The 26,214-nt window shown below is 40.6% G+C and overlaps 1 protein-coding gene across 6 annotated transcripts in view; it reads left to right on the top strand.

The window, feature by feature from the left end:
* DCUN1D2 (defective in cullin neddylation 1 domain containing 2) overlaps positions 1-26,214 on the top strand; it is a 36,581-nt gene that overhangs the window by 4,924 nt on the left and 5,443 nt on the right. For 3 of the 6 annotated variants that reach the window (XR_012688680.1, XM_075200049.1, XM_075200054.1), the window contains exons 2-5: positions 2,968-3,184; positions 10,104-10,272; positions 11,890-12,023; positions 16,980-17,062. Coding sequence is in view for 5 of the 6 variants with exons in the window: in XM_075200049.1 (XP_075056150.1) it covers positions 2,968-3,184; positions 10,104-10,272; positions 11,890-12,023; positions 16,980-17,062 (603 nt within the window). In the remaining variant the exon portion in view is untranslated. Of the gene's footprint in view, positions 1-2,765; positions 3,185-10,103; positions 10,273-11,889; positions 12,024-16,979; positions 17,063-26,214 lie in introns of all 6 variants that reach the window. The other 3 variants (XM_075200050.1, XM_075200051.1, XM_075200052.1) reach the window with 3 other exon arrangements.

The raw sequence follows: 26,214 nt of genomic DNA, 5'->3' as shown, positions 1-26,214 counted from the left end.
TTGTTTGACATAAACCCCTATTAGATGAGGGAGCAGTGCATTTGTTTATGTACATGGAATGAAGATCTCATTTACTATATTATGCCTCAATGCTTGTTACTGCTGAAGGCACAGCCTGGATTGATGCAAGCGTTAAATGCAAAAAATGAAGTAGCGTTCTGAAAAACATCATTGGATATGGTAACACTTCAAACAATGGTTTCTAGTACATGTAAAACGCATTTTTGAAAAATGCCACTGGGTAGTAAGCTGTCCATCAGTTTTGATCATAATGACCTTGATCTTCAGTCTTCCCTCATAGTATGCTGTTGTAGAACCATAAATGTAATCATAATGTTCTTGAGCTATTATAAGATGCTTTTCTAAATGCAGATTGCACAGTAATAGTTCCTATCCTATTACTAAAGAGACAGAAGCCCTCCCTACACTTTGTTTTCATGTCTGCATTTATTTTGTCTGCCTTGTATGTCCTGTTTTCCTCACTGGCTGGCATGTAGAGTCTTGTGGTGCCTTACAAATCAACGATAATATTGATAAAGAAGGACTGAGTACATTGGAGGCATAAGCATATCATTCAATCTGTGTTGTTTGAGTCTTAGTACTGTAATATATCATACAAATATTTTTCATGTGACTGTGTTAAGGCAAGTCAGGTTCACTAGTCCATCTTCCTCAGCATTTTATCTATTGATAGAAGTAAACTGCATTGAATTTAACTCTTTCAGTTCTACCCCACGTATAATATAGTACTTATCCTACCCTAGAGTGAAACCTATGTAGAATCTACAAGGTCTGCTGCTGAAACAGTGTGGTCCAGCTGCATGTATAGGGGAACACTTTAAAATGGTGAAACCCTTCAGTAAAATTTATATCGGTAATTGGTGATGTTGGTACTTTAATTTGTTGAACATATTACATAATTAGGAAAAAAGTTTTTCTCTTTATTTCTGACATAATAACACCGCATATAAAATGAAGTTCAAATACCAATGGAAAGGTGAATTTGTGCTAAATAAAACATGCATTGGCACTTGGTGTGTAAAGAGGAATATATTTACATGGACCATAATTAAACATTGTCTATCAAAATTGCCTGGCGCTTACAGTGATTTTTCCCAAACCTCTGTATTTGAAAGAGTTAAATCGGTGGATCCCAAACTTCTTCAGTTCAAGGCACTCTCAGGGTATCCATATTTTTTTCAAGGCACCCATAAGTGAAAATAATTACCAAGTAGTCCCCCGCCTTGCTTACCACTGGCCCTGGCTGAGGCACCCGTGTGTGTGATCGCCGAGGCACCACAGGGAGCCTAGGCGCACAGTTTGGGAACTTACAGCGTGTTGTACTTCTCTTTAAACTGAAACCTGTGGAATGAGTGCAAAAGTACGGTTTATATCTAGTATTTCTTTCTTTTGGAGCAGTTGTATTCTTGTTAATGCCACTGGGAACCAAGCACAGCATAATTGCCCCATTTTGTGGTCCCTTCTATCTTCCAAGTGAGTGCATAAGCTGAACACACTATATCACCTACCAGGAAACATGACATTTTGTATTGTGATAAACATTTGTCTGTTTTGCTTGCGGATTTTACCTTTTTAATACATTTGTTCGAGATTTGCATTAAATTTTCCAGTGCTTTATGTACTTGGCATAGTTTTTATGAATTCAGACCATTTTTAGTGACGTGCTTGAGACCCTGCTAAGAAATGATTGTTTAATTGTCATGCTCTAGAAGTGAAGTCATAAGTTGTTTGCAAATCTGTTACGACTGTCGTTTAGTAAACCCTTGTAGAATGTGCCTAAAAGAGTTGTTGTTAATAAAAACATACATTGTTTTTATTTCTAAAACTCAATTATGTTATTGTGTTCACTGCAGACAAGCTGCATGTACAACACATCTATCTTGGGGGATGACTGATCCCTATGGCTACTGCTCCATGTATATACAATGTTGCAGCATATTTAATATCCGTCCCATTTTGGGTGACTATGAGCTGGTCTCCTTTTGGGTGTACCAAGTGTTTTGGAGAGTTTGCCCCTCTCAGGTGCAGGTGACTTGTATACATTAATAGAGATTCAGAGTAGTCTACTATTCCCATGTTAGTAGGTTTCAAATACTTTCTATGCTAAAGTACATAGGAAGCAGTGATCTGTAAAACCCATAACACAAAACTGCTATTTGGTTGCCTGTCTACTCCATGTGCTTAGTCACAGTATCAGGAAGAATTAAAGACTTTCCTAGTTCATATGGTCCACCATTTTGCAGTTTCTATCTGTAATTACTAATTAACACATAGGCTTTAACATTTTCTTTTGCACATAGTTCTGTAACCTTCCTCTTTACAGTATAGGCTCTTGATTAGCAGAGGACGCTCACATCAGCATGCATAATTTAGTTATAGAATGGGAAAATCTGTATACACAAGTATTAATAGAGAATGAATGACAGACCAGGGATGTCCTAGAACACTGCACGACTCATCCATTGTTGGCCTTTCATTCTCTATCTTCGTCTGTCCTTTCCCCTTGCAAATTGGTGATCCCTACTGCCTTTTACCATTCTGTAAACTCAACACAGCTTGGGCAAAAAATAAGTGCCAATCTTTGTCATTGCCTAACAAATACACTATTAATGAGCTTGTTGACTTGGAGGTTGAACTGTTATGAATCGCTAGCAATCGACAGTTGAGAGCTGTATGTTATACACTTTTATAACTATTTTAATCTTAGTACAATGTTTTATCAAATTCTGGTTTGTTTTTAATAGAGATATATAGATGCTGTCCTTTGAGTTTGCAGATAAGGCATTTTAAGCTCAGAAGAACAAAGCTTTGTCGTCTTATGCTGATATGACGCATAATGCTGAAATGAAGCATGCGCACATCGAGAGACCTAAATCTTTGTAATGAATAAAATAAGCATAAGTACAATGCTGAAACAACTTCTGCTGCTTCTTTTGCATCCCAAAGCATAAACTTAAATCGTCTCAGAAGGACAAGGTGCGCCAGTTTATGGCATTTACCCAGGCTGGGGAAAGGACTGCAATATACTGTTTAACACAGAATGACTGGAAATTAGAACTGGCAACAGACAACTACTTCCAGAACACAACCTTGTACTGCAAAGAGTCAATGAAAAGTACAGTAGACAAAAAGAAACTAGAGCAATTGTATAACCGTTACAAAGGTAAGGAAACCTTTTCTTTTTTTTTTTTTTACCAGTTATTTATTGTGCATCTACAGGGGTGCTGACATGTAGGTTATAAGAAATTGTCAAATTAGCTTGTTCTTCAAAGGTTGGAGCTAATACTATTTACTAAAGTGCATATAAATCTGGTATAAATACCTTGAACATGTGTTTGAGATATATCAATGTAATTATTGTTAGTTGTATTGTATAAAACAAACAATTTGCTTTGGTTTTTTTTTTTGACCAATTTACTAAATAGTGAAATGATACAAAGTCACGGGTGTAAAATGGAAACTACTTGTACATGTAAATGTATGTGATGGTTTTCTTTTTCTTAAATCCTCTTTTTTTTTTTTCTTTTTTCTTTTTTTTTTAAATGTTGTAGATCTGAAATCCAAGTTTGTATCAATAGTTATAAATTTAACTAAATTCCGTAATACCATTTGACCTTTTCATACAGTTGCATTGAAGAGTGTAGCTGCTGCTCTTTATGAATGAATGTTTTGTGTCATTTTTTGATTTGAGGATTTTAATTATTACACTGTGGTTATATATTGCACATAACCATAGCATCTGAGGAGGCCAAATTAATTTTATATTCCTAATCTTTACTCTTGTGTAAATATGAATTTTCAAAGAACAGAAAAATAGCTGTACTAATCACTTAATGCTAGTTCTTTTACCGTTCATTGTATAACCAGTCGAATGGTAGTGGGTGGGTTTTGCAGAAATTAGATTTAGGTCTATAAAATAAAATAAATATTTATTCAATTGATTGCAACTCGCATGAAACAACTCTGAGAATTTGTTTGATGTGGGTTTTTTTTTTTATTTCTATCTAATTATTCACACCATATCAATTTCTAATATAAGATTTAGGAACAATTTACTTAAGTAATTTACAAATGAAATGCTGTAAAATTGCTATAAAAGGCTAAACTGAAATTTCAGTTTTGGGTGGAATATCCTAAATTAAGCCCCGTCCCAAAAGATTACTTACCTGGGGTCCAGCTCCGTTGTGTCCCCTAGTGTATAGAACGCAAATAGCACTGTACTCCTAGCTCCCTCTGACAGAGCAATTTGGTAGTGAACATGTTTTTAAAAAAAAAAAAAAAAATCGGGTTGACCGGAGCAAGGCAAGACCCCCAATGTCTGCCACATACTCCTTGCTATTTCCCACTATGCTTCATCTTTATATAACAATTTATGCAGCATTCCCCTGCAATAGTTAGCGAAGTAGTGCTCATTACTGTATTTGTGACCAAATTAAGAAGTAAACCTGTTTATAAGTATGCTGGTCAAAGTAATATATTGTAGAAATGAACTTATTTATTTTCCTGCTATAGATGAGCAGTGTTCTCTACCAGATAATGTTGCCAGCCGGGTGGCATTAAGAAGTAGGGCAGTGGTAATACGAAAACATTTTGGAGGTTATTGCCCACACCTGCCAGTGCAAGTAAAAACAGTTGGGTGGGGAGAACACTGATAAGAAAATACCCTTTTGCCACTTTACATTTTTGCCAGACTAGAATAAAGCTGCCCACACTTGTATTATTATTATTATTATTAATATTTATTTATAAGGCGCTACAAGGCATCCGCAGCGCCGTACAGAGACAAACAAAATCACAATACAATGGGAGACAGCACAGTACAGTAAACACAGCAACTCAGTACGCTCAATGCACAGCTAGAGAGGGCGGGGAAAGGGGAGGGAGGATCCGAAAACGACGGGGCCCAAGAAGGGGGGCGCGGAAGACAGGGAGACCCCCAGGGGGGAGGAGGGAGCGAAAGTGGACGTGGGGTGGAGGACCTTTAAGGAGGAGGGCTAAGTAGCTGGAGAGCAGAGTTAGAAGTGGTGGAAACAGGAGGAGAGATGGCCCTGCTCAGAGGAGCGTACAATCTAAGGGGAGGGGTGGACAGACAGAGAGACGCAGGGAAGAGAGGGAGAGTAGGGGGACAGAGGCAGAAGATAAGGTAGGAAGTTAAGTGGGAGACAGAAAGGCTTTAAGAAAAAGGTGGGTTTTTAGGGCCCGTTTGAAGCCGGACAGATTAGGGGAAGTTCTGATGGAGGGAGGGAGCTTGTTCCAGTGGAGGGGGGCAGCGCGGGCGAAGTCTTGGATACGCGCGTGGGAGGAGGTTATAAGGGGGGAAGAGAGGCGACGGTCAGAGGCAGAACGGAGAGGGCGGGATGGAGCATGAATAGAGAGGAGGGTGGAAATGTAGGGCGCAGTGGAGTTGGCGAGGGCCTTGTAGGTGAGTGTGAGGAGCTTAAAGAGGATTCTGAAGGGGAATGGGAGCCAGTGAAGGGCTAGGTAGAGGGGGGAGACAAAAGAGGAGCGGCGAGAGAGGAAAATAAGCCTAGCTGCAGCGTTAAGGACGGATCGAAGGGGATCGAGATGAGAGTGGGGGAGGCCAGTGAGGAGGAGGTTGCAGTAGTCCAGGCGGGAGATGATCAGAGAGTGGATAAGGCATTTGGTGGCATCTTGGGAGAGGAAGGGCCGGATGCGAGCGATGTTGCGCAGCTGGAAGCGGCAGGATTTAGCAAGAGAGAGGATGTGGGGGCCAAAGGAGAGAGAGGAGTCGAGGATGACACCAAGGCAGCGAAGTTGGGGGACAGGTGAGATAGAGGTATTGTTGACAGTGATGGAGAGGTCAGAAGGGGATGGGGTATGAGAGGGAGGAAAAACTATGAGCTCAGTTTTGGCAAGGTTAAGTTTGAGGAATCGAGAGGACATCCAGGAGGAGATGGCAGAGAGGCAGGCGGACACCCTAGAGAGGAGGGAGGGAGAGAGATCAGGAGAGGAGAGGTATAGTTGAGTGTCATCAGCGTAAAGGGGGTAGCTGAAGCCGAAGGAGCTGATGAGTTCACCCAGGGAGGAGGTGTATAGAGAGAAGAGTAAGGGTCCCAGAACAGAGCCCTGAGGGACCCCAACTGGAAGGGTGGATGGGGGGGAGAGAGACCCAGAGGTGGTGACAGAGAAGGAACGGTGAGTAAGGTAAGAGGTGAACCAGGACAGGACTGGGCCGGAGAGGCCGAAAGACTGGAGGGTGTGAAGGAGGAGGGGGTGGTCAACGGTGTCAAAGGCTGCAGAGAGGTCAAGGAGGATGAGAAGGGAGAAGTGGCCCCTGGCTTTTGCAGAGAGGAGGTCATTGGTGACTTTAGCCAGGGCAGTTTCAGTGGAGTGGAGGGGGCGGAAACCAGACTGGAGAGGATCAAGGAGGGAGTATTCAGAAAGGTAGGAGGTGAGACGGCTGCAGACGAGCCTCTCAAGAATTTTGGAGGCAAAAGGGAGAAGAGATATGGGGCGATAGTTCGAGAGAGAAGTGGGGTCGAGATTAGGTTTCTTAAGAATGGGGGATACGAGAGCATGTTTGAAGGAGGAGGGGAAGATGCCAGTGGAGAGGGAGAGATTAAAGAGGTGAGCGAGGTGGGAGCAGGTGGTGGGGGAAAGGGAGCGAAGAAGGTGGGAGGGGATGGGATCCAGGGGGCAGGTAGTGGGGGGGGGAGGATAAAATGAGAGAGTGGACTTCCTCGCCGGTGGTGGGACGGAAGGAGTGGAGGGGAAGGTGGTTGGGGGGGGAGGACAGAAGAGTGGGAGGGGTGGAAGAGAGAGTGGAGGAGGAGATTTCAAGTCGGATGGCCTCGATTTTAGAGGAGAAGAAGGAGGCGAAATCAGAGGCAGTCAGGGAGGAGGGGGTGGGGGGAGGGGAGGGGAGGGGGCCAGGAGAGTGCTGAAGGTGGCAAAGAGGCGGCGGGGGTTAGAGGACTGGGAAGAGATGAGGGATTTAAAGAAAGATTGTTTAGCGAGTGAGAGGGCAGAGCTGTAGGATGAAAGGATGAATTTAAAGTGGAGGAAGTCAGCCAGGGAGCGGGATTTTCTCCAGTGACGTTCGGCGGAACGGGAGCATTTTTGGAGGAAGCGGGTAAATTTGGAGTGCCAGGGTTGGGGTTTGGAGCAGCGGGGGTGGACGGAGTGGGCAGGGGCGACCGCGTCCAGAGCGGAGGTGAGGGTGTGATTGTAGAGGGAGACCGCCTGGTTGGGGCAGGCCTGGGAGGAAAGGGGAGAAAGGAGGGTATCGAGAGAGGAGGACAGAGAGGCATGGTCAAGAGCATCGAGGTTGCGTATGGACAGAGTAGGTTTGGGCAGGGGGGGGGGAGCAGGAGAAGAGGAGAGAGAGAAGGAGAGGAGATGGTGGTCGGATAGAGGAAAGGGAGAGATGGAGAAGTCGGAGAGATTACATAGGTAGGAGAAGACAAGATCAAGGGAGTGACCAAGGCAGTGGGTAGAGGAGGAGGTCCATTGGGTGAGACCAAGGGAGGAAGAGAGGGTGAGCAGTTTGCTGGAAGCAGGGTAGGTGGGGTTGTCGATGGGGATATTAAAGTCACCGAGAATGATCGAGGGGAGATCGGAGGAGAGGTAATGAGGAAGCCAGCTAGCAAAGTTGTCAAGGAAGAGGGAGGTGGGGCCAGGGGGGCGGTAGATGACAGTGACGCGGAGATGGATGGGGTAGAAGAGGCGGATGGAGTGAGCTTCAAAAGAGGAGAAGGAGAGGGAGGGTTCAGGGGGAATGACACGAAAAGTACAGGTGGAGGAGAGGAGGAGGCCAACTCCACCGCCAGGGCGGGCACCAGGCCTGGCGGAGTGGGTGAAGGAGAGGCCACCATAGGAGAGGGCAGCGGGGGAAGTAGTATCAGAATCGGAGAGCCAGGTTTCAGTAACGGCAAGAAGGTTAAAGGAGTTGGATAGAAAGAGGTCGTGGATAGCAGTCAGCTTGTTGCGGACGGATCTGGCATTCCAGAGGGCACAGAAGAAAGGGGGAGAGGAGAGGGGGGAAATGGGGATGAGGTTAGCAAGATGAGCAGCGCGCGGGGGATGGCGGGGAGGAACGGGAGAGGTAGGGCGGGGGGAGAGTATGGGTATGGAGTGAGAGCGGGGAGGCATAGTAGGGAGAGAGAGTAACAGAACAGTGAGATAGTGGGGACAGTGAAAAACAGGTAAGAACAAAGGCAGGAAGACAATGAAAAGGTGGAAGATAATAACGAATTAGGGCGTGGAGGGCATGGAACAACAGTACAGTGAGATAATAAGGACAATGAAGACAGGTAAGAATGATAGCAGAACAGTAAGATAATAAGGACAGCGGATAACAGGTAAGAATAAGCAGGGAGACAATAGCAAGATGGAGGACAATAACCAAACAGGGCGTGGAAGGCAAAGAATAATAGAAGGAGAGGTAATAAGGACAATGGAAATAGGCAAGAATAATAACAGGTAAAACTAGTTGCTGGTAAATATAAAATCAGGAAAAACAAGATAAAGGCATATAAATAGTAGAATAATAACAGGTAAAAAGTAGAAACTTGTAAATGTACAATCAGGAAAAACAAAATAATGGCATATAAAATAATGTTTTATATGCAGTTGATGCAGTTAAGCCAGGGATTCAGCAGGAGAAGGGTTAACTGACAAGCCGGGTCGGTACACAGTAGATCAGTTGCTGCAGATAAGCCAGGGATTCAGCAGGAGAAGGGTTAATTGCCAAGCCGGGTCGGTACACAGTAGATCAGTTGGTGCAGATAAGCCAGGGATTCAGCAGGAGAAGGGTTAAATGACAAGCCGGGTCGGTACACAGTAGATCAGTTGATGCAGATAAGCCAGGGATTCAGCAGGAGAAGGGTTAATTGACAAGCCGGGTCGGTACACAGTAGATCAGTTGGTGCAGATAAGCCAGGGACTCAGCAGGAGAAGGGTTAATTGACAAGCCGGGTCGGTACACAGTAGATCAGTTGATGTAGATAAGCCAGGGATTCAGCAGGAGAAGGGTTAATTGACAAGCCGGGTCGGTACACAGTAGATCAGTTGATGCAGATAAGCCAGGGATTCAGCAGGAGAAGGGTTAATTGACAAGCCGGGTCGGTACACAGTAGATCAGTTGGTGCAGATAAGCCAGGGACTCAGCAGGAGAAGGGTTAATTGACAAGCCGGGTCGGCACACAGTAGATCAGTTGATGTAGATAAGCCAGGGATTCAGCAGGAGAAGGGTTAACTGACAAGCCGGGTCGGTACACAATAGATCAGTTGATGCAGATAAGCCAGGGATTCAGCAGGAGAAGGGTTAATTGACAAGCCGGGTCGGTACACAGTAGATCAGTTGATACAGGTAAGCCAGGGACTCAGCAGGAGAAGGGTTAATTGACAAGCCGGGTTGGTACACAGTAGATCAGTTGATGTAGATAAGCCAGGGATTCAGCAGGAGAAGGGTTAACTGAAAAGCCGGGTCGGTACACAGTAGATCAGTTGATGCAGATAAGCCAGGGATTCAGCAGGAGAAGGGTTAACTGACAAGCCGGGTCGGTATACAGTAGATCAGTTGGTGCAGATAAGCCAGGGATTCAGCAGGAGAAGGGTTAATTGACAAGCCGGGTCGGTACACAGTAGATCAGTTGATACAGATAAGCCAGGGACTCAGCAGGAGAAGGGTTAATTGATAAGCCGGGTCGGTACACTTGTATTGCATACTCTGAAAGTATTTGCACTTGCATTTGGTTAGGACATTAAAACCTTCTCTCACCACTAATGATTGCTTACTGTTGTCCTTGTGAGATGACAGATGACTAACAAAATGCAAGGCTGCACATGAAAAGTTTTAGGGGTAAATTTATCAAGTTGCAGATTTGAAAAAGTGGAGATGTTGCCTATAGCAACCAATAAGATTCTAGTTAACTAGATGTAAATGTACTAAATAAATGATAGCTAGAATCTGATCTGATTAATCTCTGCCCACAATAAAGAAGGTATTCAGGGAGGTAGATATAGAATGCTTTCATTCATTTTTATGCCCCAATATGTTTCCAAGTTTTGTTTTGTAAAATTGTTTTGTTTGTTTTTTTGTCTCAACTTCACAATTTCAGACCCTCAAGATGAAAATAAAATAGGCATAGATGGAATACAATTGTTCTGTGATGATTTACACTTGGATCCAGCCAGTACTAGCGTATTAGTAATCGCATGGAAGTTCAGAGCTGCAACACAATGTGAATTCAGTAAAAAGGAGTTTGTAGATGGGATGACAGAGCTTGGGTATGTATGGAAGTGGTGCTGAGTGCCCCATTCATTAATAATTTATGGTTTAAAAGATCAGTAAACCACTCTAAACACATGTTTTTGTCTCACTCCCCAGTGATAATTTAACCCACCCCTACACTCTCCTGTATCAAGTATACTATGTTGGGTTTTTTTTGTTTTGTTTGTAAAGCAGAGTTGTGTATATACATAAGTCACTGCAGCAGGCTATAAGAAAATTGTAGTATTTACCATTTTCCTTAGTTGTATTTTTAGGCTGCTATGAATTATTTATAATCCTGCAGTGTCATGAACTACCATGGTAATCACAGTCACATGGCACATTATATAGTGAGCAGAGAGTCTTTGGAAATCCTCTGAGCAATGTCCACTCAGTGTACTGTAAAATCCTCCCCCACCTTTACATGACATGCTGTGAGCCTGTGTGTGACTGGCAGATGACAGATGCATGCTTGAAAAGTACTTCACTATTCACTATTTAAAGAGAAAAATCATCTTTTAGGGGCATATTCAATTCTCGGCAGAAACGGCGAAAATCTCGCGTTAGTACGGTAATTTTCTCTGAGCCGCGAGCTGAAATCCAGCTAACTATTACCGTATTAACGGTAATAGTTTTTCTGCGGCGCGGAAAAAAACAATTGAATATGCCCCATAATGTGGAATTGCTACTTTAAGATCAGAATTGTAACATTCCTAGTGTTCCCCATTGCTCCACGGGAGGTTTCTGTCCTCCCTGAGCTCACCTGTGTTACGGTATGACAAGTGTACCGCCCCTTTAGAATGATCTATTGTGTTAATTTGACCTAAATAGAATATGAACTTCATTAAACTTCCTAATAGGTGGTGATAATATTGAACAGTAAACCTAAAATCTACTTGTCACAATAAAACATGATCCCTCTTTTACCAGTTCAGAGTAAATAAGCAATTTTGTCTAAACTGTTGTTCCTAACTTAATTTGTTTTAACATTTATGATCACTGTCGCTTATGGAAATATGCAATATCTATATTTTTATTTTTTTTTTATTTTTTTTTATTAGCACCCTTTGTTAGGGAATGTATGTAAAACTTAATTTTGTGACAGAGGCCCCTACATTTGGCCTCAACTAAATATTTCTTATACATATCAAACAATTAACTTTACAGAATATCTTCAATTGATATGACGATTTTGGTCTGCCTTGTTAAAATTTGCATGTTTTTCTTATAACATTTGCCCTCAGTTTAAATATTTACCCTCTATAACAAAGTAATATATCTAACTGCCTATTTCCCTTCACCATTTACAAATGGAACCATTTCAACAATGAAGGAAATGGCATGTACTCAGCAGAAGTGATTGCTGCTGCGTTTTTGAAACCTTTAGTGATCCCACCAAATTGAGGTGGCATTGGGTTGATTCTTATTCTTGTTCCTTCACATTTCAAATGATCTTCAATGCAAAAGGTGATGGGATATTACCTGGCATTACAGACTGACTACTGGCTTTGATAGCAATTAGATGGTAGAGATTTTAACATAATGCTGAAGGTTCGCTGTTTGTGTTTTATGTGGTAGCATCTCTGTCATGTGTGCAAATGGCTTTTATGTTCCTGATTTTATGTTTTTGTTAGCAGGTGTGACAGCACGGACAAACTTAGAGCTCAGCTGCCCCGGCTAGAACAAGAGCTCAAAGATCCTCTTAAGTTTAAAGACTTCTATCAGTTTACATTTAATTTTGCAAAAAATCCTGGACAGAAAGGGTTAGGTAGGTATGGAAATATTTCATAGTTTTTGTATTGACTAAATATTGAAATTGGGTTGGCCAGATACACATATATATGATCAGTCTTTGAATTGTGTTCAGAATATTACAAGGAAGAGACTGTGAAAATGTATAATAGATTTGGCACATACTGCTGGATAGGCGGAACCACTACATCTAGCTCTTCATTCAGCGGGACGGTGACCAGTGCTGTGTCTGGGAACTATTTTATTTGGTAGCCTTATTGATTTCCATCTAACACTGACCACTTGCCTATGTACCTCAATGCAGAAAAAAGATTTCTGTATTAGGGTTGCCACTGGCTTCCCTCAGGCTAGGGCCTGCTATATCAGAGTAGATGAAAAGCATGTAGCTGTGCATAAATGGATTACTGATTGCTAGCTGACATATTACTCTCGCTAGCTTTAGAACACTATTGCAAGCTTATTACTACAGTGATACAGGAGGGCATGCATCAGGAGGCCCTGTTCTGACATGCCACCTCCTCCAAATACAAAGGAGAAAGAGTAATAAAAATGTTTCCCATTTCCCTTTCCAGCACCCCAAAATGTCATCAATTCTCTGTGACACTGATGTATTTTAATAAATGCATGCATGATCCCAAATCTGCAAAAAGGAGCCTCCTCTCCACTGTAAGATTTATTTACAGTTGGGAAATAAGAAGAGAGCACTTCTACAATGAAAATAAACTGACCTTATAAAAATATTTCTATACTCTGAAGGACTAATCTGCTGTTGCACTAATTTTAAAAGTAGTTTTGGGAAGAATCGTGGAGAAGGCTTATATATTTTTTTTATTTTATTTTTTTATTTATTTATTTATTGCAAATGTTCCACTATAGGAATCCCATAAAATAAAGATGTATTTCAATGCTACCAAATGAAAGTATACACTGGTGAATCGCTACATTAAAATCACTGACAAGTGAAGTGAATGACATTGTCTCCTTACAATGACGCCTATCAATGGCTTGGATGTATTAGGCAGCAAAGTGAACAGTCAGTTCTTGCAGTTGATGTGTTTGAAGCAGGAAATATGGGCAAGTATAAGGATCTGAGTGGTTTTGACAAGAGCCAAATAGTGATGGCTAGATGACTCGGTCAGAGCATCTTGTGTGGTGTACTGTTATGCAGCGTTTAGTACCTACCAAAAATGGTCGAAGGAATGACAACTGGTGAAACAGCGACAGGGTCATAGGTGCCTTAGGCTTGTGGGGAGCAAAGCTTGGCCTGTCTTGTCCAATCCCACAGAAGAGCTACTGTATCACAAATTGATGAAAAGGTTAATGCTTGCTATGATAGAAAGGTGTCAGAACCTCTCCGAGGACAGTGGCAGGTGGGGAGTTTGACTGGGGCAGTACACCTGTCAAACCATAACGCAGGTGTCCTAAGGCGAGCTCAGGGAGGACAGAAACCTCCCTTGGCACAGCTTGCTGTGTATAGGGGTTGCATAGCTGAAGATTATTCAGAGTGCCCATGCTTTCCCATGTCCAGTGCTGAAAGTGCCGACATTGGTCATGTGAACGCCAGAATTGGACCATGGAAGAAGGTGGCCTGTTCCGATGTATCACATTTTATGCTGTGGATATGGCACCAGAATGCACTATGGGAAGAAGGAAAGCCATCAGTCAGTGCGATCCTCTGGGCAATATTCTGCTGAAAAACCTTGGGCCCTGGCATTCATGTTGATGTTACTATGACATGTACCACCTACCTAAACATTGTTGCAGACCAAGTACACCCTTTCATGGCAACAGTATTCACTGATGGCAGTAGTCTTTTTCAGCAGGACAATGCGCCCTGCCACACTGCAAAAATTGCTCAGGAATGGGTTGAGGACCGTCTTAAAAAGTTGAAGGTGTTGACTTGGCCTCTAAATTCCCCAGATCTCATCTGATAAAGCACCTTTGGGATGTGCTGAAAAAACAAGTCCGAGCCTTGGAGGCCGAACCTCACAACTTACAGGATTTAAATAATTTACTGCTAACATCTTGGTGCCATATACCTCGGGACACCTTCAGAGGTCTTGTGGAGTCCATGCCTCAATGTGCACGAGGAGGACCTACACAATATTAGGCAGGTGGTCTTAATGTTGTGACTGATCAGTGTATATGTCCTTAAAAAGCAATATAACCTTTTCATGGATCTATTAAACAAAAACAAAACAAAAGAATATTCTTAATGAAAAAAAAACACACCAAAACATGAAAATTGGACTGGTCATGAAGGTGTAAAAACTTTTTAATCATTAAGTAGTTCAATAAAAAAATTATTACTTATGTATCAAATTTAAAAATCTTAGTGATAGGATCTTAGATCACATGACTATCTGTCAGAAATTTCCTGCACTACAAATTAATTTTGTGTTCTCATGAAACCATTTGAAAAGTTTCTAACATCTACTGAGATACTGGGTGCCCTGGATCTGTTCACTGATAAAAGAAAAAAGTCAGCCCAGGGAATAGGCCTCCTCCTTTGGCATATATCGTGATACTGTAATGCCACAAGGGAGGGGGGGGGGGGTGTGCTTACTCAACTTTGGTATAGATACAGATTCAAAAATGTGTGCTTAGTCGCTCAAAATAAAGTTGACCCTAGTAGCACTCCAGTCCATTAACAACCATAAAATAGTTTATTGATTTTGAAGCAATCAATTTTTTGAGCAATACACAATAGGATCAAACAGTTGGACACCACTTTCTGAATAATAGAAATATATAATCTACATTTTCTGTGTACTGTAGTGCGAGCTGTATGATTCTGGAGCAATAAACAGAATAGAGGGAAAGTCACTGAGTATATAATTCTACAACAGGAAAGAAGTGGATAAGGAGAATCTAAATTATAGGCTGATACAATCCATTTATTTACATTAGTGGGTCTGAAAATAAAAGAGCTTATAACATTCCGTGGTAAATAAGATGTAACTCTTTGATTAAGCACAATTTTTGAATGCTCAGCAAGTGGAATTAGAAACCAGGATTATTACGAGATGCTTTTTTTGATACTGCCAACATCTAATTTTATACCCCCAGTCGCACAAGAATCCTATGACAGTAAAAATTCTTTAACTTTAGTTGTTAGACACCATTGTATTACCAAATCATAATATCGGACATTTTCAATATTTCGGATATCGTGTGTGTGTGCGTGTGCGTGCGTGCGAAATTTACAATAGATCCAATAAAGAAATCTGGCAACAGTTTCTGATTTTAAAAACAACAAAATATTGTAACAATAATACAGTACAGAATAATTGTCATTCAAAATATTAAAATCCTTCTGACAATACCACACGTCATTATAGCCGGCTCTACTGAAAGGTACGGTCATGATTTTAATTTCACTTATTTCTATTTTTTCTTTCTGATTTTAATCTATTTCACCTTTCAATGGACCTGTATAGCAAAATATGAAATGAGTAAAACTATAAACATATGATATTTTGACATGACAAAATAATAAAAGGGATTTTATGGTTGTTAATGGACTGGAATGCTACAATGATCAACTTTATTTTGTGCAACTAAGCACAGGAAGATGAGATCAGGGAAAAATATGTAAGCAGGGCATGCTGCAATGGGGCTAAGATGCATGTAATATATTACTAAACATGACAATGGCAACTTCTTTATTATAAGAATGGAAAATCCTATCCCTTACCCTCCCCTGTACCTTTTACCCACTTTCAACATATCTCCTGTTCCTATATCCCACCCTTCTACCCCTCCCTAGACAATGTTATTACTTTTTTAAATTCTATATGTCCACTATATGTATCAAAATAAAAGTTAAAATTAAATACTGATAAAAGATCATACATGTGGACAGTAGATTATCTGGGAAAAAGTAAACCATTTGCTGTTCAGTGATGAAGTCTTACCCAGAAATATGACAACTAAGTGCCTCCATACTGTGAGGAGCAGTGCAAAACAACATACTGAGAAGAGTAATCCCAACAAGAGTGTGGTTGATGGATCATTTTTATCTTTGTTTAGTATATTTTAGACATAGTACTCCAAATTATAAGACAAAAAACCTCTTATTCAGAAAAAATGTGGTCCAAGCACTAATTATATCTTTGTTTAAAATGAGTTGTGTTCTCTTTACAGTGTTATCTTAACCTATATAAAGGCCCTCAACGTACTGCTTTGTGCTTTAATTATAGCAGCATGATAATCTGTGACATGTATTCTTGTAAGCACAGAAGATAAACTATTCACTATAATATTCTATGGGGCATATTCAATTGTTTTGAATCCCTGTGGCGTTAAACCTATTATCGTTATTACGGTAATGGTAAGCTGGATTTCAGCTTGCGGCTCAGGGAGTTGTGAACTGAAATCCAGCGAGAAAACTACCGTAATGGTATTTACGCGCACTATTACCGTAATGACGGTAATAGTGCGCACGCCGCGAGATTTTGGGGGTTTTCGCCAACAAATGAATATGCCCCTATGTATGAAATCACATTTATATACTTGTTTGCATATTTACAAATACACTGTTGCTCATCCAGTGTTCTTAAATTCATGTTATATTCTACTAGCCTCCTTCCTCTAACAAGCCTCACAGGGCGTCTCTGCATCCATTTTTCCTGGAGCCCTTATGGATCTTCTCAAAGGCTTGGCCAAAACCAAGGGGGGCTTTGGATGGGAGTATCAGCCAGTCACTAGCTGTATTTAAGAGATTTTTCTTCAGGCTCCCAGAGTGCCTCGGTTTTAAAGTGGCGAATTAAATTGATTTGTTGGTTCTGCATTAAAGAACAGAGTCCAAGGAAAAAAAGCTGTACCTAATTTTCCTTGGGACTTATAAGGCATGGATGAGGTTAGTAAACTATAACATACAGGTGGTAGCGCAGCTTTAAAGTAATGGCATGTAAGTCAAAGCCACTAAGCAGTTTATCGGCCTAATATGTTTTTACTTTGTGTTTTTCAGATTTGGATATGGCAATTGCATACTGGAATTTAGTATTGTCAGGAAGATTCAAATTCTTAGATCTTTGGAATAAGTTTTTGTTGGTATGTATCATTGATTTACATAGCTCCAAGTATATTTACTTGGAGCTGTGAAAAGTTTATCTTCTATATGTATTAGTCAAAATTATTACTTCCTGGAAATATAGACTTATTATAGAGCATGCATTAGACTGAGTAGGATGTGACCTTTTGGTTGCTTGTAGGTATGGAACTCATGCAGCCCTTTTTATTAAGGGTATCATGCATGAGTCATATAGAATATATAACTCTCTATATAGGGTGGTTAGGGTCATAGGCCTCCAGGGAATTTGCATCCTAGTATCTTTCCACTACATTATGGCATTATAAATGTGTCCCTGCAACCAAAGCTGCCATTTGATCCACTGTTCCTTCTTGCCCCCAGTTTATTTGCAGGTTAATGTCCGTCAGATTGCAAGGATGTGACGGACATTATCTACAGGCTATATAAGTTCAGATGGAGTTTACTAATTACATCGAAAACTCATTCCTCAGTCGCTAATTGGTCTGAATATATACACACATACACACATCTTTATGTCTGGATGTTTCACATCAGCACCCTGATTGATTACGGCACAAGGAGGAATATCAGAACACTACTTAATAACATATTTCGAATCTATAGGACTTCAGATATTGAATAAGCAATTACTGTTTCTTCATAAGATATATGTGGGCTTGAATCCTTTAATTCACAGTGGACGCACTGTGATTTTCTCTTACAATTTTGTGATATTATTGTTTTTTATATTGTTATTGACAATTGGGGGTGTTCTATGTATGTGGGTATACCTTTGTATATCCAAATTTAGTTTATGCTCTTTTTTTTTTTTACGGATTAATAAATGTTATATATATATATATATATATATATATATATATATATATATATATATATATATATATATATATAATTTTTTTTTTATTATTATTTATTATTATTATTATTCCTCAGTCTTGGAGTATTGAAGTTTTGTCATAAGATACCATCTGCGCAGCTCATTGTTTTTTTTCTTTTTTCTTTTTTTTGGTATGTAAAGAGGGGTGACTTTCCCTCTTTTCTGAGCAGCTGCACCTGGTATTCAATAGGTTTACTTAATAACTGTATAGAAGAAATCTTCATTTAGCGCCCTCGACCAAGTTTGCTTGTTTTTTTTTTATTGCAGATAAAGTATAGTTTTTGGGGTATGGGATTGTTTGGGTTCTATTTAACATCAATGCATTTTAGTAGTGTAATATTCTGTTTTAGTATAGTGTCTATTTTATTGCACCCCATATATTCATTATACATGCATTGTGATGATGATGGTTGTGTGCATCTTTTTAGAAAGTGTTGTATCATACTTTCATCTACAAACACCTTGCCAATGTAAACAAATGCAGGCATCTGCATTTGAAACTGCATTTGACTCCATTTTAGATACTTTGGACATGCAGCAGTGTCTCACTGTCTCTTAGGGCTCATTCAAGTGCATAAACTATATATTTTTCAGTTCGTAAACACAAACTAATAAAACCTTCTAATTGACATTACATCAAGAATCAACAGAGAGCAAGTGCAGAAAATGTGGGATAACTGGCAAACCAAACGTATCATAGAAACCACAAAATTAGCAGCACTAATATTTACTGTAGCTAATTGGTGTAATACAGTATAAATGCAGAAAAAAATAGATATTTAGCGGACAATTCAAAACATTTATAATGGATAATCTATTAAAATGAGTTTTCATCAATATGTGGAAAATTATCTCTACTGTCTTATAAAAACTGTTTTTTTTTTATTTAGGCACTTTAATTTATACACCGTACATAACCCTTAATTCACATACAAATTAGAAAATGCAGCTGCAAATATGGTTTAATGCACATTTACAACATGTAAAATCAGATGGCTAGGAAATGTATGCAAAACCTCTCAAGCTTATTATATATGTTAAATAATTACTAAGGCGTTTTCCTTTTACTTGCTAATTTAGCAGCACTCAAAGACTCAGGTCTTTTAAATTGGTGTCACGCTGGTGTTGGATGCCTGAAATTTAGGAACGTGCTATTAGTCCCAGATAATATTCATGAGCTGGTGGACACATTTTAAAGATATTGGTTTTCTCAATATGAGCTTTAGATTCAAGGTGCAGAGTGGGAATTAAATAACACTGGTCTTTTGCTCCAACTCCCGTGTGTTGGTTTTAGCAGAACCGCACTCGCATGTTTGGTTTTTATCTGTATTTGTTTATTTTTGGGGGGGGGGGGGAAATTGCTAATATCACACAATTTGGCTCTGGGTTTTTTTCTGTTTTTTTTTTTTTGTTTTTTTTGTCCCTTCATTGTTATTAACTTCAATAACACTAATTTCTAGTCGATTTTTGAACACCTCACAATATTATTTTCATCCACTTTCGGCCAAATACTGCAGCGACCTGGCTAGATACTAAGCGACAGAGCAATTGCACAAACACACAGCAGTTCACAGTACATCTAGGAAACATTGCCACACAGCAGTGGCAGAAAAGAAAAATGGTGCAAGTTGGAATTGTCCTTGGGCCCTTCCACCCATCCTTATGTTAGATTTAAAAAAGGACATGCACAGTTTAACAAACCAAACACTCCAGCGACAAGGAATGCTACTTTTGTGGCTGAAGTGCTTTGTTTGTTTGGGCCCCCACAAAACAAACTACCAATAGCTTAGTTGCCTCAAACCCAACAGTGCTCTCAATGAACTCTACAGTGGCAAGATGTTGTTGTCGTCGTCATCCTCACCCTCATCAGTGTGTACATCATCCTCACACAATATTAAATCATCCCCACTGGAATCCACCATCACAGAAGTCTCTGTACTTTGATGTAATTGCTGGTAAAGGCCTTCATTGTGGAATTTGTAGTTCATTTTTTTTAATAACATCTTTTACACATTTTTAGCAAGTAGCCTCCTACGCCGATCGCTGACAAGGTTCCCTGCTGTGTTGAAAACTCTTTGAGTACACACTGGAGTTTGGGCAGCTTAGGTATTGCAAAGTGAGTTTGTACATGGGTCTCCACATTGCCTTTTTTTCCTCCCAGTATGTAAAGGAACTGTCTGATGTGTCTATTTGTATGCTGTCGTTAAAATAATCCTCCACCATTCTTTGGATGTTGATAGTAGGATCAGGTGGAGTTATGGCAGAGCTGTCCCTTTTTTTGGTGAATTCTTTTAACCAGACCAGATGTCAAAATGTTGTACAGAGTCATCTCCATCATCTCTGGGTCTCTTTGGAAAGCAAAGTTTTTTTTCCTAGCAGCAGTTGCCTGAGAAACTGAGGAAGGAGACGCCGTCATGTTATGTACCACTTGAGCTGTCATCTTGCTCACCAGTAGCTCCTTGCATCTCTTGAGATCTGGGTCCGTTGGAAACAAAGAGAAGACATGGCTCTTAAACCTAGGATTAAGCACAGTCTCTAAAATTTAGTGATCCGATTTCAAGATTTTGATAACTCTTGAATCCTGGCGAAGCGAATAAAGTACTTTATCTACAAACCTGACATACTTGGCATAATTGCTTTGCTTCACTCCTTCAGTTTCTCAAGCTAGCAGTGTTTGTGCTCACTTCACAGGTAACTACCTTAAATGGTTTCAGCACCTTGCACAACACAGAAAGTATTCTCCACTGTGCTGGACTAAAATACGTTCCCTCTGCTTTCCCAGTGTCATGGCTTGTAGAGTAAGCGTGGATGGCTATTTGCTGTTCCTTCCTCCTCAAGCATATAAAGGGTGAAATTCCACCTTATTACCACCTCTTGCTTCAGTTGGTGGCAGGGCAAATTAAATTGTTCTTGTAGCTGCTGCAATCTCCTACCTGCTGTTGCAGAATGCTGGAAATGTCCCAAAATTTTACAGGCCACAGACAGTATCTTCTGCAATTCCCTGTCATTTTTCAAAAAGCTCTGCACCACCAAGTTGATTGTGTGAGCAAAACAGGGAATGTGATGGAATTCATCCAGCTGTGATGCTCTCACAACATTGGTGGCATTATCAGAAATTACATATCCCGAGGGCAGTCCAAGTGGGATAACTCATATTGCAATGACATCCTTTCGTTTTTGTAACAGATTGTCAGCTGTATGCCTCTTAGTGAAGACGGTGATGCACAGAGTAGCTTGCCTCTGAAAAATGCGACGTAGTTTGGTACATGCTGCTGTTCCTGCTTTTGACGGTGAATCACCAACCCAGTGGGCTCTCAGTCATATAATCTTTAGTTTGCTCAGTTCCGCCTGTCCACATATCTGTGGTTAAGTGTACAGCGGGTAGAATGGCATTTTGTAGCCCAATAATAATATTTTTACAAACCTTCTAGTAGAGGTGAGGAATAGCTTTTCTACTAAAATGGTGCCGTGATGGAATTTGGTAACGGGGACACGACCTCAATTAACTGTCTAAAACCAGCTGCATTGATAGTGGATATTGGACGCAGATCTAATACTAGCATAGTCGCCATGGCGTCTATGATCTGCTTTGTGACTGGGTGACCGCTTTCATACTTGCTTCCTCTTGTAAAGGAATGCAGTCAATAGTTGTAAACTACTAGTAGTCTTCTTCTTGTTTTGCTTCTGAGATGAAGATTCACCCTCAGCAGCAGCATAGGGACAAACGCTAAATAATTTTTCTGAGGAATCCTGGATAGTATGAGTCATCTAGCCTTAGCTACTTGGATGCAGGACTAACTCTGAATTCTAGTAAGGATATTGATGAGGACGATGTTGTGGGTGTAGATTGCATGTGCCAGGTTCTAGATGAGAGAAGGGAGCTAGCTGATGCTGGACTACTACTGACTGTGGCTTTACAAACACTACAAATAGCTAAACAACTGTTGTCAGGATTTCGGTCAAAATAATTTCACATGTAAGAGGTGTATTTTTTGGTCTTGTGCAAAGGCATGACAATGGCCATCTTCTTATCACTGGCAAGAACTGCTTCCACTGGTGCAGGACTTACACATACAACATCATCTTCATCAACATCCTCATTAGCGCCGTCGTCTGCTACAGAAATATCCCACTCATCCTATTGCAATTCCAAAATGGCATCCTCAATATGTGTATCACCGGCTACACATCCGAAGTGCTGAAAGGAGGCTTCTTTATGAGTACAGTATCAGAAAGGTCAAGCTTACACATAGCACTCATGGATAGACTCTCCTCAGGGATTTGTAATTTCTGAATTTGAAAATAGTTTCTTCTAATGCCTTACTGGTGTTTTTCCAGCTCGGCTTTTTCACTTAAAAGTATTTGGGCACCACTTTTTGATCCTGCATAACAAGGTCTTGCATCATCATAACTGACCTGACAAGAAGATGCCACACTGATAGTTGCAAAGCGAACACTCGTACAGAAAGGCAAAGGCCTAATTCTTTCCTTGCCACTGCATGTGCAGAATGTTGGAAATGTTATGTTTTTCTGCCTTGATTACAGTTGTGTTTTTTTTTTTTCTTTACCAAGGTCAAAAAGTTTTTTTTTGTTTTTGTTTTTTTTTCTTTTTTACATTTTCGTATCCCTACCACTATGCACATGAACATACGTTAATGATTATTTAATAACTATTTATAACTGACCGGATGGGCTTACTTTGCCTCCCGGTCTGTGGGGGAAGAGTATGAAGGGATGTTCTTACACAGATTATCTGTGTCTTTCTTTCACCGTCAATAAGTGACTTACTGACCACTCGTACCAGTGTCACCATGCCACCAGACACTTGCCGACTGCAGAAACCGAATGTGCAATAGTTGTAAGAGAATCTTGCTGCCATCACTAGGCTCCTTCATCGCACCTAGAACTTCTTAATTCACTGTAGCTGGTATAACTGCTACAGTGCCTCTTCGCTCTGAGATGGCTTGTACCTGTTGACTACTTACCATGGATCAGTACTGCCCAGCAGCAAGCAACGCGTTGGCACAGACGTTGGGTTCAATGCAGGACAGCCAGGGAACAGGTTAGAGTGTAAGCTCTTATCTGTTGATCACAGGCTACAGCAGGCAATAGGCGTCGGGCAAAATCTTCAAGCAGTGATGTTTATTTACACACTAGTTAGAGGTACTAGTGATCTCCAGAAGTTAAGATGGTATAATACAGGTGAAATACAAAATACAGCTTTTGTATATTGTTTCTGAACCACATGTTGGCAGGGGGTAACCCATCTCCGTGATCCTAGCTGGCAGCACAAGTCTGTGGTATTACCTCAGATCTTGAGCATCAGGCAGTAATATGTTCTCTAAATTTGGATTTAATGCAATTTAACTTTAACAAAATTTCAAATCAATCTGTGATTTAATAAATTACTTCCTGTCACATTATTCAGATATGTTTCTCACATCTCTAAGACTTGGGATGAAAGGCTCCTTCCTGTGCATTTAGGCTAAAAAAAATGTAGTCACTTGGATGAAAAGACTTAATTGGCATGGGACTTCCTGTAGAAAAGTTTCAATAACAATTCATTACAGACTGTCTCAGAAAATCGATACATTTCCAATACAAAAATCAGTACATTTGCAGTGATATACATTGGCGCACTGTGCCACTAAATTTATACAATCTGATATTTATAAGTGATCCAGCCACAATAACTAATCTATTAATTAACCACTAGCAAAAGTAGTTTCCAGTTTATCCAAGAAATAGTATTTCTTTTCTGCTCTAACTGAACTATGCCTTAGATGTAGGTGCCATTGTGTATCATTTATCCTAGACGTACAATAACTTACAATACGATGACTTGCAATTATATACACAAGGCATCATTTCCTTCCTGCCACTTGCGCACAGATTCTGATATAAATTCATATGGTACTAATAGATAATCGCACTCTTGAATACACAAAACATATCATAGGGTCAATGACACTTATAGCAAGAAAGATTACACACAGATTTATCTTCATTTTGAGATGGTGCATATTTTTTTGTTAATATAACAATCCTCAATAATCTTACACCTAGTATAAAACCGTGTAACACAGATGATACAATACTGGGGAGGGTTAAAATGACTAAACTGCAGGTTTGAAAAAGTGGAGATGTTGCCTATAGCAACCAATCAGAATCTAGCTATCATTTATTTAGTACATTCTACAAAATGATAGCTAGTATCTGATTGATTGGTTGCTATAGGCAACATCTCCACTTTTTTCAAACCCCCAGTTTAGTAAATATACCCCCTAGTTATATATATATATATATATATATATATATATATATATATATATATATATATATATATATATATATATATATATATATATATACACACACACGCACACACACCTTCATTTGTGTGTGTATATATTCTAGATCCTATTTCAACTCCTTACACATGACCGTCTTGGCAAGCTGAACAGGGGGGCATCTACCCCCCCCCCCCCCCCTGGCCCAGCCCCATTGTTGGCTACTTTGGGCTGGGTCACCTTCATTTGTTTTTCCTTAAAATGTTCCTAATAGGTTGCTGAGTCGAGTCTTGCTCCCTGGGCTAAAATTTGCCAGTCCTCCCCTGATGACCGTACTACAATTTTCAAAATTTTAACTACAGCTCACAACATAAATCATATGCTCACATTATCTCGCAAACACAAGAATGTGTATATCTCACAATACAGTATTATGCACAGTACAACAACAATTCCTAAATGCCACTACTCTGCATGTATAACAACAAATGAAATAACTCATATACACACCTTATCATTCTATCTTTTTCACAGCAGTCTCCATATGTTTAACAGTTGTCCATAGAAGCACTATGAGCCCTTTATGCCTCATATAGATGCTGTGTTCTAGTGTTCATATTCTCATATGCTATAGTAGTCGCCATAATGTCTCTTTACATAGTGTCCTCACATGCATTCTTAACCCATTTGTGGCGCAATGTCTCATATAGACATAGTTTCGCCATATGCAGCCACTTGTAGTGTTCCATTACATGCTTCTATAGTTGGGCAGAAGGGAGAGGGGGATAGGGAAGTGGAATATACTTTGTATTTTGATGAGAGCACACACAAGGCCCGGGCTTTGCTCCCAGGAACCTCTGTCTTTAGTGCTCGCAATAACGTGTCTGTACAAACATGGACACACTGATATTTGACCAACGTGAACATGCTGTGAGGACACCAGGTTTAGCGTTGGCCACTTGCGCCCACTTAATGCTGGGTGGCCATCCGGAGGTACCTTATGTGCCAACTGATGGTACCTTTTTATAGGTTTAGGTCAGTCAGGCAACAATAGATAGAAAGTACAATGGTACTTTTATTGTGCAAAAACACAAACGATGGAAAATACAGTATTAAATAAATGCCAGGCAGGTTTACCACACTTGCTGTCCCTTACCCCACTAACCCAAGGACTGTAGTCATATTTGTACTCTTGTCCCTTGGCGATGGCCAATTGGCCTGATATTCTCCCCTCTAACTTCGTGGTAGGGGTCAAGCTGAAGGTCAACCTGCTACAGTAGGCTCCCCAAGTAACAACTCATGGGGTATCAGAGGCCACCTAACTTCAATAACTTGATGCGCAGTCTAGCAGAACCCTAAACTTCAATTATGGACTGTCCCAAGCAGAACACAGCCTGCACCTCTCCTTTTTATATTCTGTTTAGTTCCACATTTGCAGGGGCAGGTCAGTCTTCGACATTCCTTAATAGGGATTGACAGCTGTAGTGCAGGTTACTGCAGCCTCTCTGTGGGACATGTGACAGGGACCCTCCTGCGTCGCAGAACTCACCTGGCCACACCTAAATATAGACCATAACAAAGTCATACATAATACAATCCAATATAAATGGGACTGGGCCAGGGTGGTCTTAGATAGGGGACCTAACAGGATTTGGTAGCTGTCATAAGGGGACTGTTACCAGGCTGTCCTTTCCCAAATCCACACACACACAGGCCTTCCTGCTGCTATTGCTCTAGATTGTCTAGTTGGTCACATCACAGAACAATGGGGCCCCACTTCTCATAACTAAGGGGCTCAGTCTTTCTATTCATACTCCATCCTGCCTACTGGGATCAGCCAATGATCGTCGCCTCTACTCCCTTCTTATTACCTTTTCTCACTTACATATTCAAGACTTTTCCCGCGCTTCCCCCTTACATGGGACCGACCTCCCTCGCTCTATCAGATCATCCCCCAATCTGTGCAACTTCAAACAGGCATTAA

The sequence above is a fragment of the Mixophyes fleayi genome, chromosome 2 (genome assembly GCF_038048845.1).
Source record: "Mixophyes fleayi isolate aMixFle1 chromosome 2, aMixFle1.hap1, whole genome shotgun sequence".
In the NCBI taxonomy this organism is placed as follows: Eukaryota; Metazoa; Chordata; class Amphibia; order Anura; family Limnodynastidae; genus Mixophyes; species Mixophyes fleayi.
This window is presented reverse-complemented; position numbering and strand designations above follow the sequence as displayed.